This window comes from Cebus imitator, unplaced genomic scaffold, assembly GCF_001604975.1.
Source record: "Cebus imitator isolate Cc_AM_T3 unplaced genomic scaffold, Cebus_imitator-1.0 Scaffold140, whole genome shotgun sequence".
NCBI classification, from domain to species: domain Eukaryota; kingdom Metazoa; phylum Chordata; class Mammalia; order Primates; family Cebidae; genus Cebus; species Cebus imitator.
In genome coordinates, this window is record NW_016107455.1 from 308,472 (window position 1) to 331,415 (window position 22,944).

Sequence of the window (22,944 nt, forward strand, 5' to 3'; positions counted from 1 at the left end):
AGCAAATTTTCAAAGGTTTTTTTCCCCTTTCTTGATTTATCCTATTATGAGACTCATATAAGTTCATCATGTAAAATTCAACATATAGAAATATTATGCAGAAAGTGGAAGTCCCCCATAATCCCACCCCCCAGAGATAACTACCATAACAATTTTATGTATACTACAGTTTTTCTAAATTTTATTTTTGCTATGCATTTACTAACTACCCATTTACTACAAAAATGGGATCATATGGTTCATAGTGTTTTTGCAGTGCATTTTTCACGTATCAATATATCGTGGCCATCTTTCCATGTCAGCACACATAGATCTACCTCATTCTTGTTAATGGCTGTATAGTATTTCATTGTATGGAGGTGCCCTAATTTATTTAACCAGTTCCCCATTGGTGGACATTTGGGTTGCTACTAGAAGCTTCTCGTTCTATATCCTGCTCCTTTTCTGCCTTTCCTCCAGCACCGACTCATATATTGAAGTTCTTGATGGTTCCCGCGTCCACCCTGAGACCTATGAGTGGGCTAGGAAGATGGCAGTGGATGCCCTGGAATACGATGAATCAGCCGAGGATGCCAATCCTGCGGGAGCCCTTGAAGAAATCTTGGAAAACCCAGAGCGACTCAAAGACCTGGACCTTGACGCCTTTGCAGAAGAGCTGGAGAGGCAGGTAAGTAACAGCATGGAAGGCCCAGCAGGAAAACCCATCCCAAGTGACCAGGTTGGTAGGACAATGAGTGTCCAGAGAAAGCCTGATACTGTTGGTAAGGCAGACTTGATCCTTTCATCTCTGCCCTGCTCTACTGGGTTCCTCAAGGAAGTTTTCAGTCTGCTTATTAAGGAGCCAGGGAAGTCTCAGAGATTGCCACCATAATTATAAAGGGCAGGAGGGAGTTAGGAGGACGTCAATACTAGAGTTTCCATCTAGGCCCCCTTTCCTCCTTTCTAACAGCACAGCTTTGCATTTATCTGTTGACTTATTGGGGTTCCATGAAGCATTCTGATTATAGAACAGTGTTTCATGGCTAAGTTTGAAAACCTCTTTTAGCAAATGCTGAAGGGAAAGAAGAGAAGAGAAGCCCTGACAGAAACTTATTCCCGTCTGGGGAGGCCTGCCCCTTCCATGGAAATCTCCTAAGGCTCGGGTTGGGGAGCAGCTGCAAGGCACTTCTTGATATGCTTCTTCCCCAGGGCTATGGTGACAAACACATCACACTGTATGACATCCGGGCAGAGCTGAGCTGTCGGTATAAGGATCTCCGGACAGCCTACCGCTCTCCCAACACAGAAGAGATCTTCAATATGTTAACCAAAGAAACACCAGAGACCTTCTACATTGGTAAATTCTGGGGCCATTTTTTTTTTTTATTGGGGTGGGGGGGTGTGTTTACTATGTACATTCAAACCAAGCAGCAGTCCCAACAGGTTTGTATTATATGTGGGGAAGACCAGGACAGCATTTTAAAAGACTGAAGAGTCTTGGACTAGAAGTCAAAACTGAATTTAAGGTCAAATATGCTTCGAGTGTGCTGTGGAATATTCTTCTATAGCACATTGTGCAATTAGTCTTCTAATAGGCGTCATTTTTCCCTATCATCAAATCAGGGGAATGGCTAGACACAATGGCTCACACCTGTAATCCCAGCACTTTGGGAAGCTGAGGCAGGTGGATCCCCTGAGGTCAGGAGTTCAAGACCAGCCTGGGTAACATGGTGAAACTCCATCTCTAAAATACAGAATTAGCTGGGTATGGTGGCAGACACCTATAATCCCAGCTACTCTGGAGGCTGAGGCAGGAGCGTTGGGAGAACCTGAGAGGCGGAAGTTATAGTGAGCCAGGACTGCACCACTGTCTTCCAGCCTGGGCAACAGAGTGAGACTCTGTCTCAAAAATAAAAAAGAAAAATCAGGAGAAGAGCTCCCTCTTCAAGGATGGGAAGGCAGTCAGATAATTCTGTCACTGAAAGGCTGGTGGACAGTCCTCTCCACATTTTCTGAGCCTGTTCCCCATCCTCTTTCCTTCCTGCAGGAAAGCTCATCATCTGCAATGTCACTGGCATCGCCCACAGGCGTCCCCAGGGTGAGAGCTATGACCAAGCGATCCGAAATGATGAAACAGGGCTGTGGCAGTGCCCTTTCTGTCAGCAGGACAATTTCCCTGAATTAAGTGAGGTGTGTGTGGCAGCGTTGTCTTGCTCAGTGAATTTCCTTGGATGAATAATCTTGGTGCCTAGAAGGGAATCAGAAGTGAGGGTGTTCTAGATCATCCTCTTATCAAACAAGTACACAAGGAAGGAAGAACAATAGGAAATATACAGGTTTGGCCTGAAGTGCCTTCTGAGAAGGCTCATATACCTGGGTATGGTGGCTCACTCCTGTTATCCTAGCACTTTGGGGGGCCAAGACAGGTGGATCACCTGAGGTCAAGGGTTTAAGACCAGCCTGGCCAACATGGCAAAACTCCATTTCTACTAAAAATACAAAAAAACAGCCAGGTGTGGTGGCACATGCCTGTAATCCCAGCTACTCAGGAGGCTGAGGCAGGAGAACCCAGGAGGTGGAGGTTGCAGTGAGCCGAGATCACACCACTGCACTCCAGCCTGGGCAACAGAGTGGAGCAGGGAAAAGAAAAGGCTGACATAGAAATGTGTTATGATCACTGGGTCAAAACAAAATGGCAGCCAGGCACGGTGGTCCTTGCACCTAGTGCCAACTACTTAGAGGCTGATTTGGGAGGATTACTTAAGCCCAGGAGTTTGAGGCCAGCCTGAGCAACATAGCAAGACCCCATCTCCTTTTTTAAAAAAGGGAGGGGCCAGGCCAGGTACGGTGGGTCATACCTTTAATCCCAGCAGTTCAGGATGCTGAGGTGGGTGGATCACCTGTAGTCAGGAGTTCGAGACCAGCCTGGCCAACATGGCGAAACCCCTTCTCTACTAAAAATACAAAGATTAGCCAGGTGTGGTGGCAAGACTCTGTCTCAAAAAAAAAAAATAAAGGGGGGGGGCTTCAGTTGCAGCTAAAGGGATCTAAGTTGGATAAACATTAAAGAGGATACAGTCACACCAGTAATCCCAGTGCTTTCAGGGGCCAAGGTGGGTGGAGTGCTTGAGCCCAGGAGTTCAAGACCAGCCTTAGCAACATGACAAAACCCAATCTCTACAAAATAAAAGAATTACCTAGGCGTGGGAGTATGCACTTATAGTTCTAGCTACTCAAGAGGCCAAGGTGGGAGGATTACTTGAGGTTGAGGGTACAGTGAACCATGATTGCACCACTGCACTCCAGCCTGAGCAGCAGAGTGATCCTGTCTCAAGAAAAAAAAGATAGCTGGGAGCAGTGGCTCACGCCTATAATCCCAGCACTTTGGGAGGCTGAGGCAGGCAGATCACCTTTGGTCAGGAGTTCAAGACCAGCCTGGCCAACATGGTGAAACCTCACCTGTGCTAAAAATACAAAAATTAGCTGGGCATGATGGTGGGTGCATATAATCCCAGCTACTCTGGAGGCCAAGGCGGGAGAATTGCTTGAACCTGGGAAGCAAAGGTTGCAGTGAGCTGAGATCGCAACACTGCACTGCAGCCTGGGCAACAGAGCAAGACTTCATCTCAAAAAAGAAAAAGATTGCTGGGCACGGTGGCTCAAGCCTGTAATCACAGCACTTTGGGAGGCCGAGGCGGGTGGATCACGAGGTCAAGAGATCGAGACCATCCTGGTCAACATGGTGAAACCCCGTCTCTACTAAAAATACAAAAAAATTAGCTGGGCGTGGTGGCGCATTCCTGTAATCCCAGCTACTCAGGAGGCTGAGGCAGGAGAATTGCCTGAACCCAGGAGGCGGAGGTTGCAGTGAGCCGAGATCGCGCCATTGCACTCCAGCCTGGGTAACATGAGTGAAACTCCGTCTCAAAAAAAAAAAAAAAAAGAAAAGAAAAAGATTCATCTGATGGCCAGTGGTGCCAGGCATCAGCTATCAGCTATGAGACAAGGGACTTAGTAGATGTTCAGATTCTGTCTTGGCAGATGACTAAGTCATTGTGTTTTCAGATCATGATGCAAGGTATCAATGGTAAATCAATTACACCACCTCTGGGAGCTTTTTTCTGAATGCGTGATCTCCAGAATCTTGATAATCAATTCCTCTCCTCATGCCCTCTTCAGGTCTGGAACCACTTTGACAGCGGTTCGTGCCCAGGCCAGGCCATCGGTGTCAAAACACGGCTAGACAATGGTGTCACCGGCTTCATCCCCACCAAATTCCTCAGTGATAAAGTGGTAAAGCGGCCGGAAGAACGAGTAAAGGTAGATGACTGGCTGTCCTGAGGTCATGAAGCAGTTTTCAGCTCCCCAGATCAGGCCTTCTTTAACTATGGGCTATCCCCACCAGAAGTTAGGCTCTATTCCCAGTGGCTGCTGGTGGGGAGCATTTCAGGGAAGATTTATAACTAGCTGAAAGAAGCTAGGGTGAGAAGCATCTGAATAAGTAGCAACTTTTGTTCACTGCCTTTGTGAAATTTCAGCAAGTTTGCCAGTCCTTTGGGAGAGGGCTCTCTCTTCCTGTGTGGGAAGCTGCAGTTTAGTCCAGAGGGCAGGAAGCAGGGCCCAGCATTACATGCTGTGAAACAGAAAGGCGCTGCCTGTTCTCCCAAGGTCAGGCAGCAGTGCTTTATAGGATGAAAAAGAATGTATGGCACAGTCTCTTGTGCACAGGGAGCCTCTGAATCCTATAGGCAGAGCCAGATAACACAGAAGGAACCTTGCAATGGTGTCTGTAGGAAAGGATGGGGAATAAATCTCTAGGCTCCCTTTCTGTTCTGTTATTGCCCTGCTATATATTATGCTCCTGCTAGATACCAGCACTGACACCAACATATGTTGTCTCTAATCACAACCTGATGGAAATAGAAATATTGTCTTTTTTCAGAGAAATTCAACTTCTTCAGAATCACCCAGTTAGTTAGTGACATAGCTGATACCAGCTCTGCCAAGTTCACTGGTTCTGAGTGTTGTGAACCCCTGAGTACTATGACTTAGGAAGGCTGGGGAAAGGTAGTTCTAGTAAATGAAGCTGGGGATATTTTTCACAAGCAGGAGAGTGATGCAGAGTTACTGACTTTTGCCACTGCTTTAGAAAGAAGGGCTCATGTCAAGGGTAAGATACAGAAAACAGCTATTATTTTGCTTCCCCTTCAAAAAGGAAGTCAGGCCAGGCACAGTGGCTCACACCTGTAATCCCAGCACTTGAGGAAGCCAAGGCAGGTGGATCACTTGAGGTCAGGAGTTCAAGACTAGCCTGGCCAACATGGTGAAATCCCATCTCTACTGAAAATACAAAAATTAGCAGGGCATGGTGGCATGCGCCTGTAATCCCAGCTACTCAGGAAGGTAAGACAGGAGAATCTCTTGAATCCTGGAGGAGAAGGTTGCAGTGAGCCAAGATCACGCCACTGTACTCTAGCCTTAGCAACAAGTCAGACTATCTCAAAAATAAAAAAAAAACCAGCCAGGCGCGGTGGCTTACACCTATAATCCCAGTGCTTTGGGAGGCTGAGGCGGGTGGAGTTTGAGACCAGCCTGGCCAACATGATGAAACCCTGTCTCTACTACAAATAGAAAAATTAGCCAGGCCTGGTGACGGCTGCCTGTAATCCGACCTGCTTGGGAGGCGGAGGCAGGAGAGTCACTTGAACCCAGGAGGCAGAGGTTGCAGTGAGCTGAGACCACACCATTGCACTCCAGTCTGGGCAACTGAGCGAGACTACATCACCAAAAAAAAAAAGGGTCGGGGGAGTCAACCTTTGATGGCACCATGGGCAGTTGCTAGTCAACTTCATGAGAGAAGAAAGAGAAGACTGTCAGGGACAGGGTAGGTCCAACAGGCTCTAGCTGATTTTCCTGCCCAGAGTGGAGGCATCAGTGCAGTCTACAGACCCCAAATTCCCAGTCTGCCATTCAGCAGCTGGCTGGCTTTGGGCAAGTCACTTTACACCTTACGCCTTTCTGCCTGGACTTTGGTTTTCTCATGTGTGAAATAGGGCATCGGGCTAGATCATCTTTGTCCCTTCCAGCTCAAATGTTCTGTGGATCTAGGTAGGAATGACTGTTCACTGCCGCATCATGAAGATTGACATTGAGAAGTTCAGTGCAGACCTGACTTGCCGCACCTCAGACCTTATGGACAGGAACAATGAGTGGAAGCTGCCCAAAGACACCTACTATGACTTTGATGCTGAAGCTGCAGACCACAAGCAGGAGGAGGACATGAAGCGGAAGCAGCAGCGGACCAGTGAGTGTGCCTCCCACCATCTCTGTGCACCCTGAATCTTGGCAATTCTCCCAGTGCAAGGATTCAGGCCACAGGATGCACATGCGTCAGTCTCCCAATGGGAGTGGGGACTCAGCTTTGAGGTGCTGATGCCTGGAGATGTCATGAGAGTCATAGGTAGGGCTGGATCCCAGAGTCTCCTGGGTCACATTTTCTTTGCTAATGGCTTGTGGCTCTTAAAGTCGCATTCTTTTAGTGTCCTATGAACCCAGGATAACATGTCCTTTATATCCAGGCCAGAGAAGGTGAAGCCAGTCTCACAATCCCAGAGAAGGTGAAGGAGTCTCACAGTTCCATATTGGGTCATAAGCCCAAACAGGGTGGCTCGTGGCTATAGTCCCTGCACTTTGGGAGGCCAAGGCAGGAGGAGCACTTATAGCCCAGGAGTTCAAGACCAGCCTGGGCATCTTAGTAAGACCCCATCTCTACAAAAAAAAAATTTAAAGATTAGCCAGGAGCCAGGCATGGTGGCTCACCCATGTAATCCCAGCACTTTGGAGGCTGAGGCAGGTGGATCCTTTGAGGTCAGGAGTTTGAGACCAGCCTGGCCAAAATGGTGAAAGCCCATTTTTACTAGAAGTATAAAAACTAGCCTGGCATGGTGGTGGGTGCCTATAATCCCAGCTACTGAGTCAGGAGAATTGCTTGAACCAAGGAAGCAGAAGTTGCAGTGAGCCAAAATTGCACCACTGCACTACAAATGCTGGGCACGGTGACTTATGCCTGTAATCCCAGCACTCTGAGAGGCTGAGGTGAGTGGATCACTTGCCCGTCTCTACTAAAAATACAAAAATTAGCTGGGCGTGGTGGCATGGGCCTGTAGTCCCAGCTACTCGGGAGACTGAGGCAGGAGAATCGCTTGAACCCGGGAGGCGGAGGTTGCAGTGAGCTGAGATTACACCACTGCACTCCAGCCTGGGTGACAAAGCAAGACTCTGTCTCAAAAAAAAAAAATCCAGGTATGATGATGCGCACCTGTATTCCCAGCTTTCTTAGAAGCTGAGTCAGAAGGATTGCTTGAGCCCAGGAGTTTGGGGCTGCAATGGGCCATGATTGTGTCACTGGCACTCCAGCCCAGGTGACAGAACACCCCAACTCAATAAATAAGAAATTAAGGACTGGTTTGTCCTATTGCTGCCAGCTCCTAGTCCCATCACCTAGTCTGTACTGCTTTTCTGCCCTCTTCAGCATATATCAAGAGAGTGATCGCACACCCATCCTTCCATAATATCAATTTCAAGCAAGCAGAAAAGATGATGGAGACCATGGACCAGGGTGATGTGATTATCCGACCAAGCAGCAAGGGTGAGAACCACCTGACAGTGACCTGGAAAGTCAGTGACGGCATCTACCAGCACGTGGATGTGCGGGAGGAGGGCAAGGAAAATGCCTTCAGCTTGGGAGCCACTCTGTGGATCAACAGTGAGGTAAGAACCAGTGCCTGCCTGCCCCCCATCCCAATTCCTTTTTCCAGAAAGAGGCCCCACCTGACATTAGTAACTTGGGTCATAGGTATTTTAGCTGTGCAGATCAACAAAACAGGAAATATTATTTTGCCCCCTCCTTCCCTGTCCTTCAAATGTTAAAATAGGCTACCTAGAGAGAGCCAGTGGAGGAAGAGGAGAAAATACACATGTGTATGCAAACACATATCAGGTTTCTCTTTTCTGTTTTCAGTGAAGAGAAATACTCGTGAACTTTTCTGTTGTTCCCAAGCACTAGGGGAGAATCAAAGCCAGGATTTAAAGGACTTTATGCCCTGTGAGCTAATATATCTGGGCATGGCACAGAGATATATTGAGGGGACTTTGCTGTGGAGTGAGGCTTCAGCAGGACTGAGAAGCCCATTCCCTCCTGTGGTTTCTCTTCTGGATGGATCTGATGAAAGGCCAAGAGTCTCAGCTCTGGATATGGTACATGAAGCCTTTACCTTCTTCCCACAGGAATTTGAAGATTTGGATGAGATTGTTGCTCGCTATGTCCAGCCCATGGCATCCTTCGCACGGGACCTTCTGAACCACAAGTATTATCAGGACTGCAGCGGTGGGGACCGCAAGGTGAGCCCAGGGCCCTCTGAGGGATGACACTTTCCAATCACTTAAGGATGTATGCTTTCCCTTCAGTGTAGGGGACACTCAGGTGGTGAAGAAAGTGTACATCGAGTGTGCACCAGACATTGTGTACCAAGCATGCTTCTGTCCCAACCTCTCCCCCTCATTCTACCCCCAGAAATTAGAGGAGCTGCTCATCAAAACTAAGAAGGAGAAGCCCACCTTCATCCCCTATTTCATCTGTGCCTGCAAGGAACTGCCCGGCAAGTTCCTACTGGGATACCAGCCCCGGGGTAAACCCAGGTGAGCACTAGTGCTGAGAAGGTGCTGCCACTGGGGTTCACAGGCAGGCAAGAAGGGAGAGAGAGGCCCGGAGCATTGCCCTTTCTGGCTCTGCTCAACTGCCTTTCTTCTCTCGTCTGTTTAGAACAGAGGTGGAGGTTGGAAGTGGGGAAAGAGGGTGATGATTTAGAGACAAAAGGCAAGGATTCACATAAAGAAGGGTGCTTTCTTTAGCACTGTGAGAAGGGAGTTCCCTTTACCTCCTCTCCCTCCCACAGAGAGACAGGAGTCACCAGATAACTTCCACCTGATTGCAGAGACTGGGGGCCAGTACACTGGTCTCTCCTGTCCACCATCTGCCTTACCCTCACCAGGGCTTGCACACAATGGCTCAGTGTTACTATAATGTAATGTGCTCACTCCACCAGCACTGAGGCAGTGGTCAGGAGAACCTCTCCTGTTCTGCTCTGTCTCCTGCTCTGCCCTCTTCTGTATGACTCACAGGCTGGCCTTCCTGAGGTACTCCTTTAGCTGAGTCCCTCTAGCACTCACCTTGAACCTAGAGGACAAAATCCAGTTTTCTTACACCCGCCTTCTTTGCGTCTGTGACACAGACTGGTAATCACACTCACTTTCTCTGCCTAAGCCCTGCCCCCATCCTTTAATTGGCCTTTGGCCAAGGCCATGTGTACATCTCCTTTTATCCCTCTACTGGCTACACGTGATACACAGCTCAGGCTGTATTAGTAGGAGCTCAGTGGCCAGATGACAGGAAGCCCTAGACTCTGGACCGTGTGCCATCTTGGGCATATCTGGAATATTGTGCTCGTTTCTTGAGAAGCCTGTTCTGACTCACCAGTGTGCTTCCAGAGGCCAGCAGCCAGGGCTGTGTGGAGCTGGCACCTGTGTCCCATGAGGAACAGTTGAACAAACTGGGGCCTCTGACCAGGAGCAGGTGCAGGATGATAGCTTCTGTGGAAAGCAGCTGACTCTCCTTGTGTGGCAGAATTAACACTTACAGAGTTAGGGTGCAGTTAGCCGAATAGAAATGAGAACTGTGTACTGTGTAGCATTGTCTGTTTGCCCTTGATAGCTGGACTTTATTGAGCACGGCCCAGCTTTAGGTGTTGTGGAATGTGCTCTGTACATTATCATTTATCCTCACACCCACCCATAGGTTGAAGTGCTGTGGTCCTCATTGGACAAATAAAGCAGAGATTCAAGTTTAGTAATTTGGTGCAATGTGCCATAGGTGGTGAATGGCAGAGCTAAAACTAGAACTGGAACTAACCTAGAGCCCTCCTCTTAACTACTGTCTGCTACTCAGAAGTGTTGAACAAGGGCAGACTAACCACCTTCCACAGCCACTGCAGAAAGATGCCTGCTTTTGGGGAGTTGCAATTTGCTACCCTGGAAGGCCCTTTCCAACCCTGGCATTATGGGACCTCGGTCTCACCTCACTGGCAGTATGCTGCGTTCGCACTGCAGCCCAGTATGGTGACATAGCCTCCAGCAAGCCTTCCTCCGGCAGCCTGTATGCAGCATACGGGGGGGCCACCAACTCCTTGGCCTTGACTGTACTCTGCTGCTCACCTCCCTTCACAGGCCCAGGGACTGGCTGTGTCATCTCACCTTTCCCTTAGCAGCCAGAATGGCTACTTCACATGGTGGACATCTGTTCTGGTCACTTTCTCATGGTGGGTCCCAAGTGGTTTCTGATGCATGTTTCCTTCTAAAATCCCAGGATAGAATATGTAACGGTGACTCCAGAGGGATTCCGGTACCGGGGCCAGATCTTCCCAACCGTGAATGGACTCTTCAGATGGTTTAAGGATCACTACCAGGATCCTGTACCAGGTGAGTTCTGCTCTTCCGACTTCAGGGGTATATGGCTGGAGGAACACCCCAGACCAGACTCAGAGTAGTCCCAGCCTAGGGGAGTGGTGAGGAGTAGGCTGTCATTGCAGGTATCTTACTAGTCCCCCAGCCTCCTAGCATCAGGAACGTTCTCCATCCACTGTGCCTATGCAGCTTCCCTTCATCCCTCCTCCTACTTCAGTGCCCCTTCCAGCCCACTGAATTGGAAAACCAAAAATAGGTTTCTGGAGGGATGTAACTAAGTAACCCTTCCTGCAGGCATCACCCCTAGCAGCAGCAGCAGGACCCGGACACCTGCCTCTATCAATGCTACCCCAGCCAACATCAACCTTGCAGGTGAGGAGCTAGAGCCTGGAACTGGAGGTGGGAAGGATGGAACTAAAGGGACTTTCACCTCTAACATGCCCCTCTCCCTCTCTGTGTTCTTACAGATCTGACACGGGCCGTGAATGCCCTGCCCCAGAACATGACTTCACAGATGTTCAGTGCCATTGCTGCGGTGACAGGCCAAGGACAGAATCCTAATGCCACCCCAGCCCAGTGGGCCTCCAGCCAGTATGGCTATGGCGGCAGTGGAGGCGGCAGCAGTGCTTACCATGTACGTGACTTGGGAAGGAGGCTCCCTGTACAGGGTGGGGCCCATAAACTGGCCTCTTGCACTGCCCACAAGGGGCTTCACATGCACAGATGGGGCTGCCATGGCCTTGGTAATTGTCTCCAACAGATACTCCTTGTTCTCAGGCCCATTTAAAGGGGAAGAGAGTAAGAGAAGGCATGACCTTTCCACAGGACTTTGGGATCTTTGGAATCCACAAGCCACTAGAAACCTGACGTGGTCGGGACTGGTGGGCCCCACTGTGTGCTAGTTGCCAGCCTGCAGGTTTCCCACTGCTGGTCAGAAGCACATACTCAGTGGAGGATCATCTGGAAATCTTTGCTGAGCCCACTCTTGTGCTTACCCAGAATTCACAGCAAGGCCAGACAAACCCCACACCCATCCCCATTTAACTGTTCATGTCTCTCCAGGTATTCCCAACGCCAGCCCAGCAGCCAGTGGCCACACCACTGATGACCCCTAGCTACTCCTACACGACCCCAAGCCAGCCCATCACCACCCCTCAGTACCACCAGCTCCAGGCCAGCACCACCCCACAGTCGGCCCAGGCCCAGCCCCAGCCCTCCTCCAGCTCCCGGCAACGGCAACAGCAGCCAAAGTAAGTATCTGGATGCTGTCACAGTGCAGGTCAGTAGTGGGGGCAGGTGTTGTCAAGAAGCTGAGAGGATTAGCATAGGCAGGTGCTCTGGATCCACTGAGGGTCCTGACCATGTAATATATCAGGAACACTAGTTTCTGGGGGAAGACAGAAGAGGGCAGTGTGGCAACCAGCTGCTGTTGCATCTGCCTCACCCCAGCAAAGGGGCTGCTGCCCATAGGTGTGACGTCCCTTTCTGGAAGGGTGGATACTCCCCAGTGATTGGTGGGAAGACTTCCTTTTAACAAAGTCCCAATCTAAATTTTTCTTCCCCTCCCAGGTCCAACAGCCATGCAGCCATCGACTGGGGGAAGATGGCGGAGCAGTGGCTGCAGGAGAAGGAGGCAGAACGGCGGAAACAGAAGCAACGGCTGACACCTCGGCCCTCCCCCAGCCCCATGATCGAAAGCACCCCCATGTCCATTGCTGGCGATGCCACCCCACTCCTGGACGAGATGGATCGGTAGGGGGCCTGCTCCTCGGACTCTGGTTACCTCTGAGGCTGGGAAAGGCCTGGCCGCCCACTGCCTCCCTCCCTGCCCCTCCTTTTCTGTCCATAAAGTGGCGTGAAGTGACGTTCTCTTTGGTGGTCAACCTGGATGGGTGACAGGCTAGATGGCCTTGTGAACTTGAGCTCAGTGTATACTAGGCAACAATTCTCCCACTCCAGACCCTCGCTGACCACCTGTCCTGGGACCAGGCTGGGAGGGGAGTGTGGCAGGGAGGAGGAAGAGGAAGGTGAGAATGAGTGGAACAGTTCTGTATTCTCCCTACAAGCCATTTTGAACTTCTGCCCTCACCGGACTCTGGGCTGTGACTGGGGCACCAAGCTCAGCACATGAGTCTCCCCTAGCTCTTGTGGGGAGAGGGATGCTATTTATTCAGTTTGGGGCAGGAGGGAGAAGAGGTAGAGTATTTCTGATCCTGATGCCAACAGCCGGGTAGCTGTCCAAGCAGGATTGCAAGGGACAGAGGGAAGCAGCACTCACCTGCCCAGCCCCTGCCTGGCTGCCCTCTCCCACCTTCTGCCACCACCGCTTCCTGCCTGTCATTTGAATAAACAGTGTTTCTACGGAGCCCTTGCCAAAGCCTCTCTCTCCAACTCTCCGGCTCTTTGAGGGGTGGCTTTCAAAGCAGCGTTTGGAGCTCCAAGGACTCTCCTGACTCCCTCTTCTGATCCATCAGAGGCAGAGATTCATAGACTAGGCAGCTTCTGCATCAGACTGCCTGGGGCCCATCCCTGCTGTACTTCCCGGCCCTGTGAACCTGTGCCAGCTCCTGCAGTCTTTCAGCTGTAACATGGAGATAGTGATACCTGCCTCATCATCTGCTGTGAAGACCGAGGCAGCGTGTGCAAGCTCCTTGGCCCAACGCCTAGTACCTCGCAAATGTCACCCGCTATACTACACCCACTCACTCACAGCACAGCTGCCCCATCCGCCGTGCCTGCTGGTTTTCTCTAGCATATTGGAGAAAGACCACAAGTAAATCTGGGTTTCTCAACTTGGGCCTCTGCCGTTCATCTCTTCCGTTTTTGCAGCTGGGCCTTGGTCTCTGACAAGCTCCCAGGAGTCAGGTGTTCCTGCCCCAGCAGGGGGCCCCACCCACCTGCTCCCCTCCAACACACTGGCTTTGGCCCTTTGTCCATGCCCCACTGCGTTTTTTGTTCTGGACTCCTGCACTCCCTGTTTCTGTACAAGGGCTTCATCTCACTCTGAGTCAGTGCTTGGACAGTGGGGTCTCTGGCACCCTTTCCTCTGCTTGGGGCTTAACACAGAAGTCAGAAAAGGCCGCTGCCGCCCAGACATGGCACACTCCCTCCCCTTGCTTTTCTTCATCAAGAGCTGGGGGAAAGGAACTGCTTTGCCGGGAACTCAGGTCTGCTCCCTTCAACACAAAAGGACTACAAGGGTCCAGGAGCTGGACCACACCAGCTGGGAAGGTCAGTTCCCAGCGGTACTACGAGCACCTTCCTCAGAGCCACTTAGAGGAGGGAAAGGCCAGGCACAGCGGCATAGAGTGGGTTAAAAAGTTCCGTTTATTGGGGATGTCGCTGCAGACAGCACTGCCTGTCCCAGAAATGGGTTTCACACAGACCAGTCTCTCCCAGGAGAGAGGGGAAGCCCTCATTCCCACCCCAGATGCATTCTTTTACCCTTGTCTTAGGGTGTGAGGAAGAAACAGGCTGTGCCCCTGCCTTTCCCTCCCGCCTGCCTTCCCATGGGCTTTCTCGTGAAAGCAGAATTGCCTTTGAGCCCTGAGCCCACCCCCTGCTCCCCAAGAAACAGCCAGGTTGGAGGGAGAGAACAGCAAGCAGGGGGCCAGTCACAGGCTCTATGGCATTTATTCTGCACCCTGGCCTCAACTGAGATTGGGGTTTGATCCTGGGGGAGATTTTCTCTTGTTTACCTTCCTGGTTTGTGAGGGCTTTGCCCCTGTCTTCTTGGCCTGGACTGTGTTCTCTCTCTTCCTGGGTGATGACGATTCCACATTATCCTCACTGGACGGGTCCGCCTGCCCCCGGCCACTGTAACTGTCCTCGCTCTCCATGTCTTCCCGGCTTTCTGGGCTGGACTCAGACATCCTGGCCAGCTGTCTTGGGCTTAATGATCGGCTCACGTCTGGAGGGGAAGGCTCTGATTTAACCGGGCTTTTCTTCTTAGTCAATTTGCCCTTCTTGGCTTTTTTCTTCAGCTTTGCCTTCTCATCTGTGTCCTCCTCGTCTTTCTCTTTTTCCTTTTTCTTCTTTACCTTTTTGATCACCTTGCTGCCCTGGCCCTTCCCTGTGGGGCTTTCAGAGCGCCAGATGGTGATGGGTGCTGCAGAGTCAGGGGTACCAGTGGCCATGGTGGTGCCTAGGTCAGGGGAGGCAGTGGCGGGCCCCACCTGCGCCGGGATAGGAGGCTTGCTTTCCTCCACCTCTTCCTCTTCATTTACATCATCTGCCCCGCACTCATGGTGAAGGGGATGGTGGATCACTGCCACGGAGACAGGTCTGTAGCTTTCACACCTAGGAGGAGGGACGACGGGAAGTTTGACAGACAGGTGGGGGCAGTGCCCTGTAGAGGCCCCTTCCCCATCAGCCCACTGGAGCTCACTCACCAGCCATACCAGAACCGCTCCACATGCTCCTCCTCCGGGGTGAGCTCAAAGCAAGGGGACTTGATGACACGGGAGCAGGTTGGGCCCCCGCCCCAGGAGCTGCTGCTATTCTCTGAGCAGTCCTTCCGCCTGCCATACATGGGACTCTCAGCCTGTCTCCCATCACTCTCCCAGGGACCCAGAGCCAGAAGCCTGAAGGACAGTGGGCTTCCGCTGGGCCTGGCCCAGGCCACCAACAGACCTCCTCCCCATTGCTCTTAGAGCAAAGCAATGTGTGGAGAGCTGGGGCTGGGCCAGCAGCACCAGGTCAAAGCTGAAGAGGCTAAACCAAAGGTTGAAGGGGGGACCACAATGAAAGTCTGGACATGGCTCTGCCATGGGTTCTCCAAGTGGGGGGCTGTGTCACCTAGAATTGCAGTCGCAGTGCTTGACAGAGTGTAGGTGCAGGCTGTGGCGGCCACAGTCAGAGGCGAAGGGGTAGATGATGTGCCCAGTGCACTGCTTGTGTTTCCGGCAGCACCTGTCAGACTCCTTGCAGTCACCTGAGGGGGCGGGGGTCTGGGTCACTCAGCAGCAGCTGCAGACCTCTGAGTCTTCTCACAGCTCAAGATAAAACCTCACCAAATTCACCTGCTGCCACCAGCTGCCCCCACCCCAAGAAGTATTTTGCTTCAGTAGTAGTAACTTAGCCTCAGAGTAACCCCGGGTCCCAGCAAAATGTCTGGTTCCATGTCCAGTACACAGGAGGCCCTCACAAGCCCCTGGCTGTCCTGTGACTCCCTGTTCCTTCCGTCCTCTCCCTTCAGTGGGAGGCCTCCACCGGCTCCTGCCTGCCCCTCACCCAGCTACCCGCAGTGAGTGGCGGCCCTGCTCCACAAGGTCCCTGGTAGGAGAAGGCCCTCCTACCATGGCACCCTGGAGCTCCAGGAGCAGCAGAGCTGCAGCATCCTCAGTTCCTACACCTGCCCTGGCCCACTCTGACCCCTCACAGCCTGGCCAGGAGCTAAGGCCTGCATCATACTCCTTAGCTTTGGACAGGTCCTTCCTTCCCCATTTCCCCCTCCTCCCATCTCCTCTAAGCACCTTTTCTCCTCCCACCTGACACTTTTCTCACTCCCCTCCCTTCCCATCCCCTCTTCTTCATCCTTCCCCTGCTCTTCACTCAGCATGTTCCCATGCTCTCCCCAGTCCCTAGAGCTCCAGGCTTTCGACCGACCCACCCCCAACCTAGGCACCCTTTTAGGCAGTGCAGAGACCACATCCCTTTTCCCAGGGCACAGGAAGAAGCTGCTGGGGTGAGAATTCGGGGTTAGGGAAAAGCCCTGTAGGAAGGCTCCCATATCTGTTGCTCAGCTCAATGCCAGTCCTAGAGACAGGAGAGTTTCCTAGGTCTACCCCCACTGCCTCTCCTCGGACCCTCCCTGAGGCCCTCATCTACCACTGGCTGTCCCCTCCTGGCAATGTCTCAAAGGTAAGCCCAAGAGGCAACTCTGTGCCTCTCACAGCCAACGATCTCACTCACCAGGCAGAGGATAAGGGACCTTACCTCAGGTTCCCTGGCGCCCCTGGGGGAGGGAGGGAGCAGGCATCGGCCTGGGGTCCTATGGCTGGCTTACCCTCAAAGAGGCTGTGAGGATTGTGCCTTCGACAGCCCCCAGGAGTGGAACTGGGGTGAGACCTCATACCCGCCACCAGCCAGGAATGAGCCCAGGCTGTGGCAGTGAGTCCAAGTGGCCTCACAGTGCTCAGAGGTGAACCAGCAGCTTGGCCTGATGCTTACCCACATTTCTCCTTCCTTCCCTTCCCCACACGAGGCTGTGAAGTCCTGGGACCTCACTACACCGCTGACCCCTCTGGTGATCTCTGTATCTCTTTCCTCCCCTCCGGTACCCTTAATCACCAGGGGAGATGAGGAGGCACAGTGTGTGGCAGGCACCACCACCAGCTCAGCCTCCCTCACCACTGCTGAGCTGGGCCAAAGGGCAGCATAGTGGCAAAGTGCCCTGAACTTGTAGTCAGGCCTGAGCCCAAGTCGTGGGTCTGTCACTTACTAGTCGTGTGGCCTAGGGCAAATTCCTTTATTTATCTGAGCCTTCAGTTTCCTTATCCACAAAATGGGATGGTGGTCATACCTATTTTGCAGGGTTGTTGGGAGGACTCAATTCACATATGTCAAAGATACTTATGTGCCCTAGTGCTATACAAAGGAATAGGGTGATTGTGGCCTTGAGAAAGGGGTCCCTCTGGCATCTGTAGGGGATGGGTTGAGGATGGGACAGCTGGGTAACCCTTCAGGACCAAACACTTCCCTCCCTCCTTGCCTCAGGACCAAACTCCCACCAGGTGCCAGCTTTCCCAGGTGAGGGGTGATGGGGGACTGCTGGGTCAAAGGTCTCCTGGACCCACCTTCAGAGGAGATGGTAGACACATCAGTGCTGGATGCCACATCAGCCAGCAGATGTCCTCTCTTCCAGCTGGGAAACCTGTTTACATCTGAGAGAGCACAGAGTGGCAGTGGTGGCAGCAGCCCCCTCCCTGTGCCATTTATTCACCAAGCATATCCCAAGAAGCGCCACTTGCCAGGCCCCCACTGCATCCTGGACATGCAGAGATAAAACAGCAGTCCCTGCTCTTGAGGGGTTGTGGGAGGGGAAAGGGACACAGGGGAAGTTCATGACAGTAGTGTGATACAGATGCTGACAGAGGGAAATGGTAGTAGCACAGGATAAGGGCCACCTACCAGGACTGGAAAGGAGGATGGGGGATTACGGAAGACTTCTTGGAAGGAGCATCACTAAGAGTGATTAATAGGAGCCAGCCAGGGTCTAGGCAAGGAGGGACTGCTCCAGAAACTATCCCAGGGTGTGTGGAGTTTGGACAGAGGGTGACCCTGAGCAGACCTCCAACAGGGGCAGCAGCTCCCTCAGCCATCAGCAACCACAAGACAGAGTCTGCCCCTCTGCCTTTCCGTCCCACAACTAGCTTTGTCCCTTAAGCCACTGGACTTGAGGCCTGCTTAAGGAAGAGAAGCTGATTGCTTGGGGTTTTCAGCAGGCCTTCATGGCACTTGGTCATCCTCCTACAAGTCTCTGACCAGCTCCTCCACCTGTTTTCCACAGCACAGCCAGTACTCAAAATTTATGAAATGAACAAACGAGTGAATGAATGAATGACTTTAAGCACTTCCCGGAAACTCCTGCAACCACTGTTTCTCTCAGCAGATAATTTCACCGGCATTATCTGTGGAAGTTCCAACCGTCATCAGCTTTTCTTCCCTAGGAAAGGGTGTGCCTCTTTTTTTTTTTTTTTCGAGACAGAGTCTTGCTCTGTCGCCAGGAGCCAGGCCGGAGGGCAGTGGCGCAATCTGAGCTCACTGCAATCTCCGCCTCCTGGGTTCAAGCAATTCTCCTGCCTCAGCTTCCCGAGTAGCTGGGACTACAGGCGCGTGCCACCAAGCCCAGCTAATTTTTGTATTTTTTAGTAGAGACGGGGTTTCACCATGTTGGCCAGGATGGTCTCGATCTCTTGACCTTGTGATCCGCCCGCCTCGGCCTGCCAAAGTGCTGGGATTGCAGGTGTGAGCCTCCGCATCCAGCCGAGACTCTGTCTTAAAAAATAAACTGGCCAGGCGTGGTAGCTCACATCTGTAATCCCAGCACTTTGGGAGGCTGAGGCAGGCAGATAACCTGAGGTCAGGAAGGAGTTAAGAGACCAACCTGGCCAACATGGTGAAACCCCGTCTCTACCAAAAATAGTGGGGCGTAGTGGCAGGTGCCTGTAATCCCAGATGCTCAGGAGGCTGAAACAGGAGAATTGCTTGAACCCAAGAGGTGGAGGTTGTAGTGAGTTGAGATTGCTCCACTGCACCCCAGCCTGCGCAGCAAGGGTGAAACTCCATCTCAAAATAAATAAATAAAAAGACATTCATCTCCATATGCAAAACCTGTCCTTACAGGCCAGGTGCAGTGGCTCGTGCCTATAATCCCAGAACTTTGGGAGGCCGAAGTAGGTGGGTCACTTGAGATCAGGAGTTTGAGACCAGCATAGTCAACATGGTGAAGCCACGTCTCTACTCAAAATCAAAAAATTTGCCAGGTGTGGCGGCACACACCCGTAGTCCCAGCTACTCTGGAGGCTGAGGCATGAGAATCGCCTGAACCCAGGAGGTGCTGGTTGCAGTGAGCAGAGATCTTGCTACTGCACTCCAGCCTGGGCGACAGAGTGAGACTGTGTCTCAAAACAAAACAAAACAACAACAAAAACACCTGTCCTTCCAGTCGTCACTTCCTACTACACCTGCTTCTCAGCCCCAACACTGCCAATGCCGCAGGGGCCCCAGCCAGGGTGAGGAACCAAAACTACTCTGCCTTGCTGTTTCAGGAGCCACCATGAAAGAGGCGCACATGCAGGGTCAGAGCCTATTTACTCTTCACTGACTAGCTCCCCAGGACTTCGGACACCCATCAGCTGTGTCTCCCAAGGAGACCAGGGGAGGAGGAACAAAAGGGGAGACGAATTTAGTAACTCTATTCAGAGGTGAGAAAAGCAATCTGCTCTTTAGTTCCAGAGGACAGGAGCAGCTCTGACCAGCAGCAGTCCAGAGCTCTTGCAGCGAGTGACTGACACTGCGCACACAATGAATGAGGAGGGTGATAGGGTGAAAGGAAGTGGGAGGCTTATGGTGTCTTGCCCTGTGAGGTGTTAATCCGCGCGCAGATGCCTAACTCAAAACTCACAGGTGATGCTCATCTGTACAGAATCCTCCCTGTCCTGCGGGGCCGAGGGGCTCTCCCCACCCTCGAGGCACAGGGGGTGGGCACCAGAGCAGTCGAAAGGAGTAGGGAGGGAAGGAGAAAGGGGAGGTAAGAAACTAGGAAAGAGGGAAAAGGTGGAAGCAAGGGAGGGGCAGTGCGCCCGCGTCTCCTAGGAAATGCCTCTCCGGCCTCGCCCCCGCAGAGGCAATTGTGATGTCACGCGTGGAACCCACAGACTCCTTGGTCCACCCTCAGGGTCGATGGAACCGCCCGCTCCCGCCCCGGCGTCGGGGTGGGCGCTGGTCCATGGGCCCCAGCCAAGACCCGAGCTTCAAAGGCAGCGGCCGGCGCTCGCGGTTAAGGCCGGGCGGAGCCTTCCAGTCAGACAGCCCAGATTTCCAGCACAACCCACGGGCGGCCCAGCAGGGCGCAAGTTCCCAGTCCTCAATCATTGGCCCGCGGCTCGACGCAAGCCCGCCCCCGGCCCTAGCTCCGCCCCGGCCCAGCCCTGGGCCCCGCCTCCCGCGTGCGCCGCCCTGGGTCCACGAGCCAGGCCGCGCCACGCCCCAGCTTCTGCCACGCCCCTCTTACCGCGGTGCCGTCTCACGTCCCACGAGCGCGCCTTGGGCTCGGTCTTTTCCTTAGTCCACCTTTCAGTTGTGAGCGTAGTTCTGACCCACATCGCTCTCCGCCGAAGTCTTCGTCTCCACAGGTCTCTTCCGTGAAGTCCAACCCCGAGCCTCTGCCAGGCCGAGCCCTCCGCCCAGCCGTGAACTCGTCTAGGCTTCGACCCCGCCTAGCCCCTAACTCCGCCTCATTCTGGCGCAGCCCCCGCCCTCCTGCCCCTCCCCGCTCCAGCTGCGTGGTCTCCCCAGCCCGGGGCTCAGCGTCAGCCGCGTTCTTCATCCGGGGCCTCCCGGAGCCTCCCAGGCCCCTCTTTGTTCCCCCCGTAACCCTAGGATTCACCGTTTCTCTCAGACCTTAACTTTACAGGCCCAGCGCTCACCACCCATCCCTGGTTCCAGATCGCAGTCCAAACCCCAGATTTTAACCCTGCCTCCAGATCGTAGCCCCAGCTGTTAGCCTTACACCGAGCCTTGTCCCAGCCCCGTTCTTAGCCCCGCCCCACTCTAAACGGCACACTCTGGCTGTTGAAAAACCGCGCGCTTTGGATGAAGAGACCTTCCAAACAGACTTGGTGTGAGCAACATGGCTGTTTATTCACCTGGGTGCAGGTGGGCCAAAGCCGAAAAGGGCATTAGCAAAGGGCAGTGGGAAAAGAGTTGGTGTTATAGGTTTGGGTAGTGTTTTGGGGGGCGGGGGTGTTGCAGAGTAAGATCAGCTACAGTGGTGGGGTAGGGGGCAAGGAGTATACTTGACCACAAGTTCCGTTACAATGGCAGGGTTGAGTGAGAGGTATTTACATTATCATAAGGACAGTTAAGATAGCAGGGTTGGGTGAGGGGCTAGTCCAGGGAAGCGATCAGGGACAATGGCGAACGCAGGCAGGGGGTGGGAGACATCAGCCGAGGCTAGCTGGACTTCAGACTTTCAGACTCCAGGTTGCAGATGGAAACCTGACACCTGCCCGCTCCCTGCCCCGCGGACCCTCGGGAACTCCGCGGCACACCACTTCTGCCCTCCCGGTGTCGCCATCTCCACCCCACCATCCTGACTTCGATGTCCCTCCGGCTCCGGAGGAGGCCGGGCTTCCCTTCTCTTTGTCCACAGGCCTCTTCCAAGGCCTAACCCCCCGGTGAAAACCTGATGTGGGCTCCCAGCCCCCGAGCCACCCCGCAGCGTTCCCCGCCCCCGGCCCCTATGGGACACCCTGTTCCAGAGACAATAATGCCAGCTAGAGAGTCCGTTCAGGCCAGGCGTGGTGGCTTATGCCTGTAATCTCAGCACTTTGGGAGGCCGAGGCGGGTGGATCACCCGAGGTCAGGAATTCCAGACCAGCCTGACCAACACGGAGAAACCCCGTCCCTACTAAAAATATAAAAAATTAGCCGGGCGTGGTGGCGCATTCCTGTAATCCCAGCTACTTAGGAGGCTGAGGCAGGAGAATCGCTTGAACCCGGGAGGTGGAGGTTGCAGTGAGCCAAGACCTAGCCATGGCACTCCAGCCTGGGCAGCAGAGCGGGACTCAGTCTCAAAAAAAAAAGAGAGTTCGTTTCTGTCTCTGTAAGCTTGTCCCGTGTCTGGAGAACAGGGCCAGCTGCATTCATAGGAACCTCATCCCCTCAGGTACAACATACACACTCATGCACATATCTCACAGCACACAGAAATATCTACTCAACCACACACAAATACAACATGCACACAGAACACAGAACTCGCACACCCGGTGCAGCACAAACACCACACACACCTGGACTGTGGTGCTGGCTTCACACACAACACATCTGCTAACAGGCAAGGCAACAGTGAGGAGCACAGTGCTGTGAGGGAGCAGAGATGGAAAAAATGATGACAGGAGAATGTGAAGTTATCGCCACATCACCCACATTCCATGCACCACACTCCTCCATTTCTCTCTGCACCAGTTTCCAAAGCCAAGATGGAGAGGCGGGAAAAGGATGGACTTCACACGTTTTTTTTTCCACCATCATCCACATCTCTGCTGCTGCTGTTGCTCTGCCTGATACCCACCTTCACTTTCCTCCAGACCTAAGTCCAGAGTGGGTAGGGCTGCTGCCCAGCCCCTCCTTCCCTTGGTAGCTCTAGAGAGTCTAGGAACTGCAAGGGAGGGGAAGCCAGGATGGGAAGTGTCCAGAAAAGCCATCCATCCTGGTGAGAATGGAACCGGGCACGGAACAGAGCAGTTGCCAACTTGGAGCCAGAATCTGCTTTCTAACCTGGACCCTCCTTAGACTCCCAGGATGACACAAGGCCATAAGTCCTCCTTTGTTGACCCAGATGTCTGAGGTACTTCCAGCTATTCTGGAACTCCAGGTCAGATGTCAACAAGGAGCCAGGGTCTTGGTCACCCTTCCCCATACAAAAGTTGATAAACAAAAAAGAAAATTAATGGTTATAATAACTAAGGTTTTTGCCAGGCGCAGTGGCTCACACCTGTAATGTCAGCACTTTGGGAGGCCCAGGCAGGTGGATCACGAGGTCAGGAGTTCAAGATCAGCCTGGCCAATTTGGTGAAACCCTGTCTCTACTAAGAATACAAAAATTAGGGCCGGGCGCGGTGGCTCAAGCCTGTAATCCCAGCACTTTGGGAGGCCGAGGCGGGTGGATCACGAGGTCAAGAGATCGAGACCATCCTGGTCAACACGGTGAAACCCCGT

At 52.8% G+C, this 22,944-nt stretch overlaps 2 protein-coding genes across 12 annotated transcripts in view; one reads left to right on the forward strand and one right to left on the reverse strand.

Moving 5' to 3' along the window:
* SUPT6H (SPT6 homolog, histone chaperone and transcription elongation factor) overlaps nt 1-12,862 on the forward strand; it is a 40,411-nt gene extending 27,549 nt beyond the window's left edge. For 3 of the 4 annotated variants that reach the window (XM_037743291.1, XM_017542105.2, XM_037743292.1), the window contains 13 exons: nt 460-667; nt 1,189-1,336; nt 2,027-2,169; nt 4,159-4,299; nt 6,088-6,283; nt 7,511-7,749; nt 8,266-8,379; nt 8,552-8,676; nt 10,400-10,512; nt 10,792-10,869; nt 10,965-11,131; nt 11,560-11,747; nt 12,067-12,858. In XM_037743291.1, the coding sequence (XP_037599219.1) occupies nt 460-667; nt 1,189-1,336; nt 2,027-2,169; nt 4,159-4,299; nt 6,088-6,283; nt 7,511-7,749; nt 8,266-8,379; nt 8,552-8,676; nt 10,400-10,512; nt 10,792-10,869; nt 10,965-11,131; nt 11,560-11,747; nt 12,067-12,253 (2,047 nt within the window). In that variant the 3' untranslated portion in view covers nt 12,254-12,858. Of the gene's footprint in view, nt 1-459; nt 668-1,188; nt 1,337-2,026; nt 2,170-4,158; nt 4,300-6,087; nt 6,284-7,510; nt 7,750-8,265; nt 8,380-8,551; nt 8,677-10,399; nt 10,513-10,791; nt 10,870-10,964; nt 11,132-11,559; nt 11,748-12,066 lie in introns of all 4 variants that reach the window. The other variant, XM_017542103.2, reaches the window with a different exon arrangement.
* A 1,238-nt stretch (nt 12,863-14,100) lies between these two features.
* PROCA1 (protein interacting with cyclin A1) lies at nt 14,101-20,759 on the reverse strand. 8 transcript variants are annotated; one of them, XM_037743293.1, is made up of 5 exons: nt 20,649-20,750; nt 17,295-17,381; nt 15,295-15,430; nt 14,889-15,017; nt 14,101-14,796 (listed from the first exon to the last, which is right to left on the reverse strand). In XM_037743293.1, the coding sequence occupies exons 1-5, from the start codon at nt 20,653-20,655 to the stop codon at nt 14,148-14,150; spliced, it is 1,008 nt and encodes a 335-aa protein (XP_037599221.1). In that variant the 5' UTR covers nt 20,656-20,750; the 3' UTR covers nt 14,101-14,147. The 8 variants fall into 8 exon arrangements, with proteins under 8 accessions (XP_037599221.1, XP_017397595.1, XP_037599223.1 ...); XM_017542106.2 differs by lacking the exon at nt 20,649-20,750 and adding an exon at nt 20,234-20,545; XM_037743295.1 differs by lacking the exon at nt 17,295-17,381 and having other exon boundaries at nt 20,649-20,746.
* Nucleotides 20,760-22,944: the final 2,185 nt, after the last annotated feature.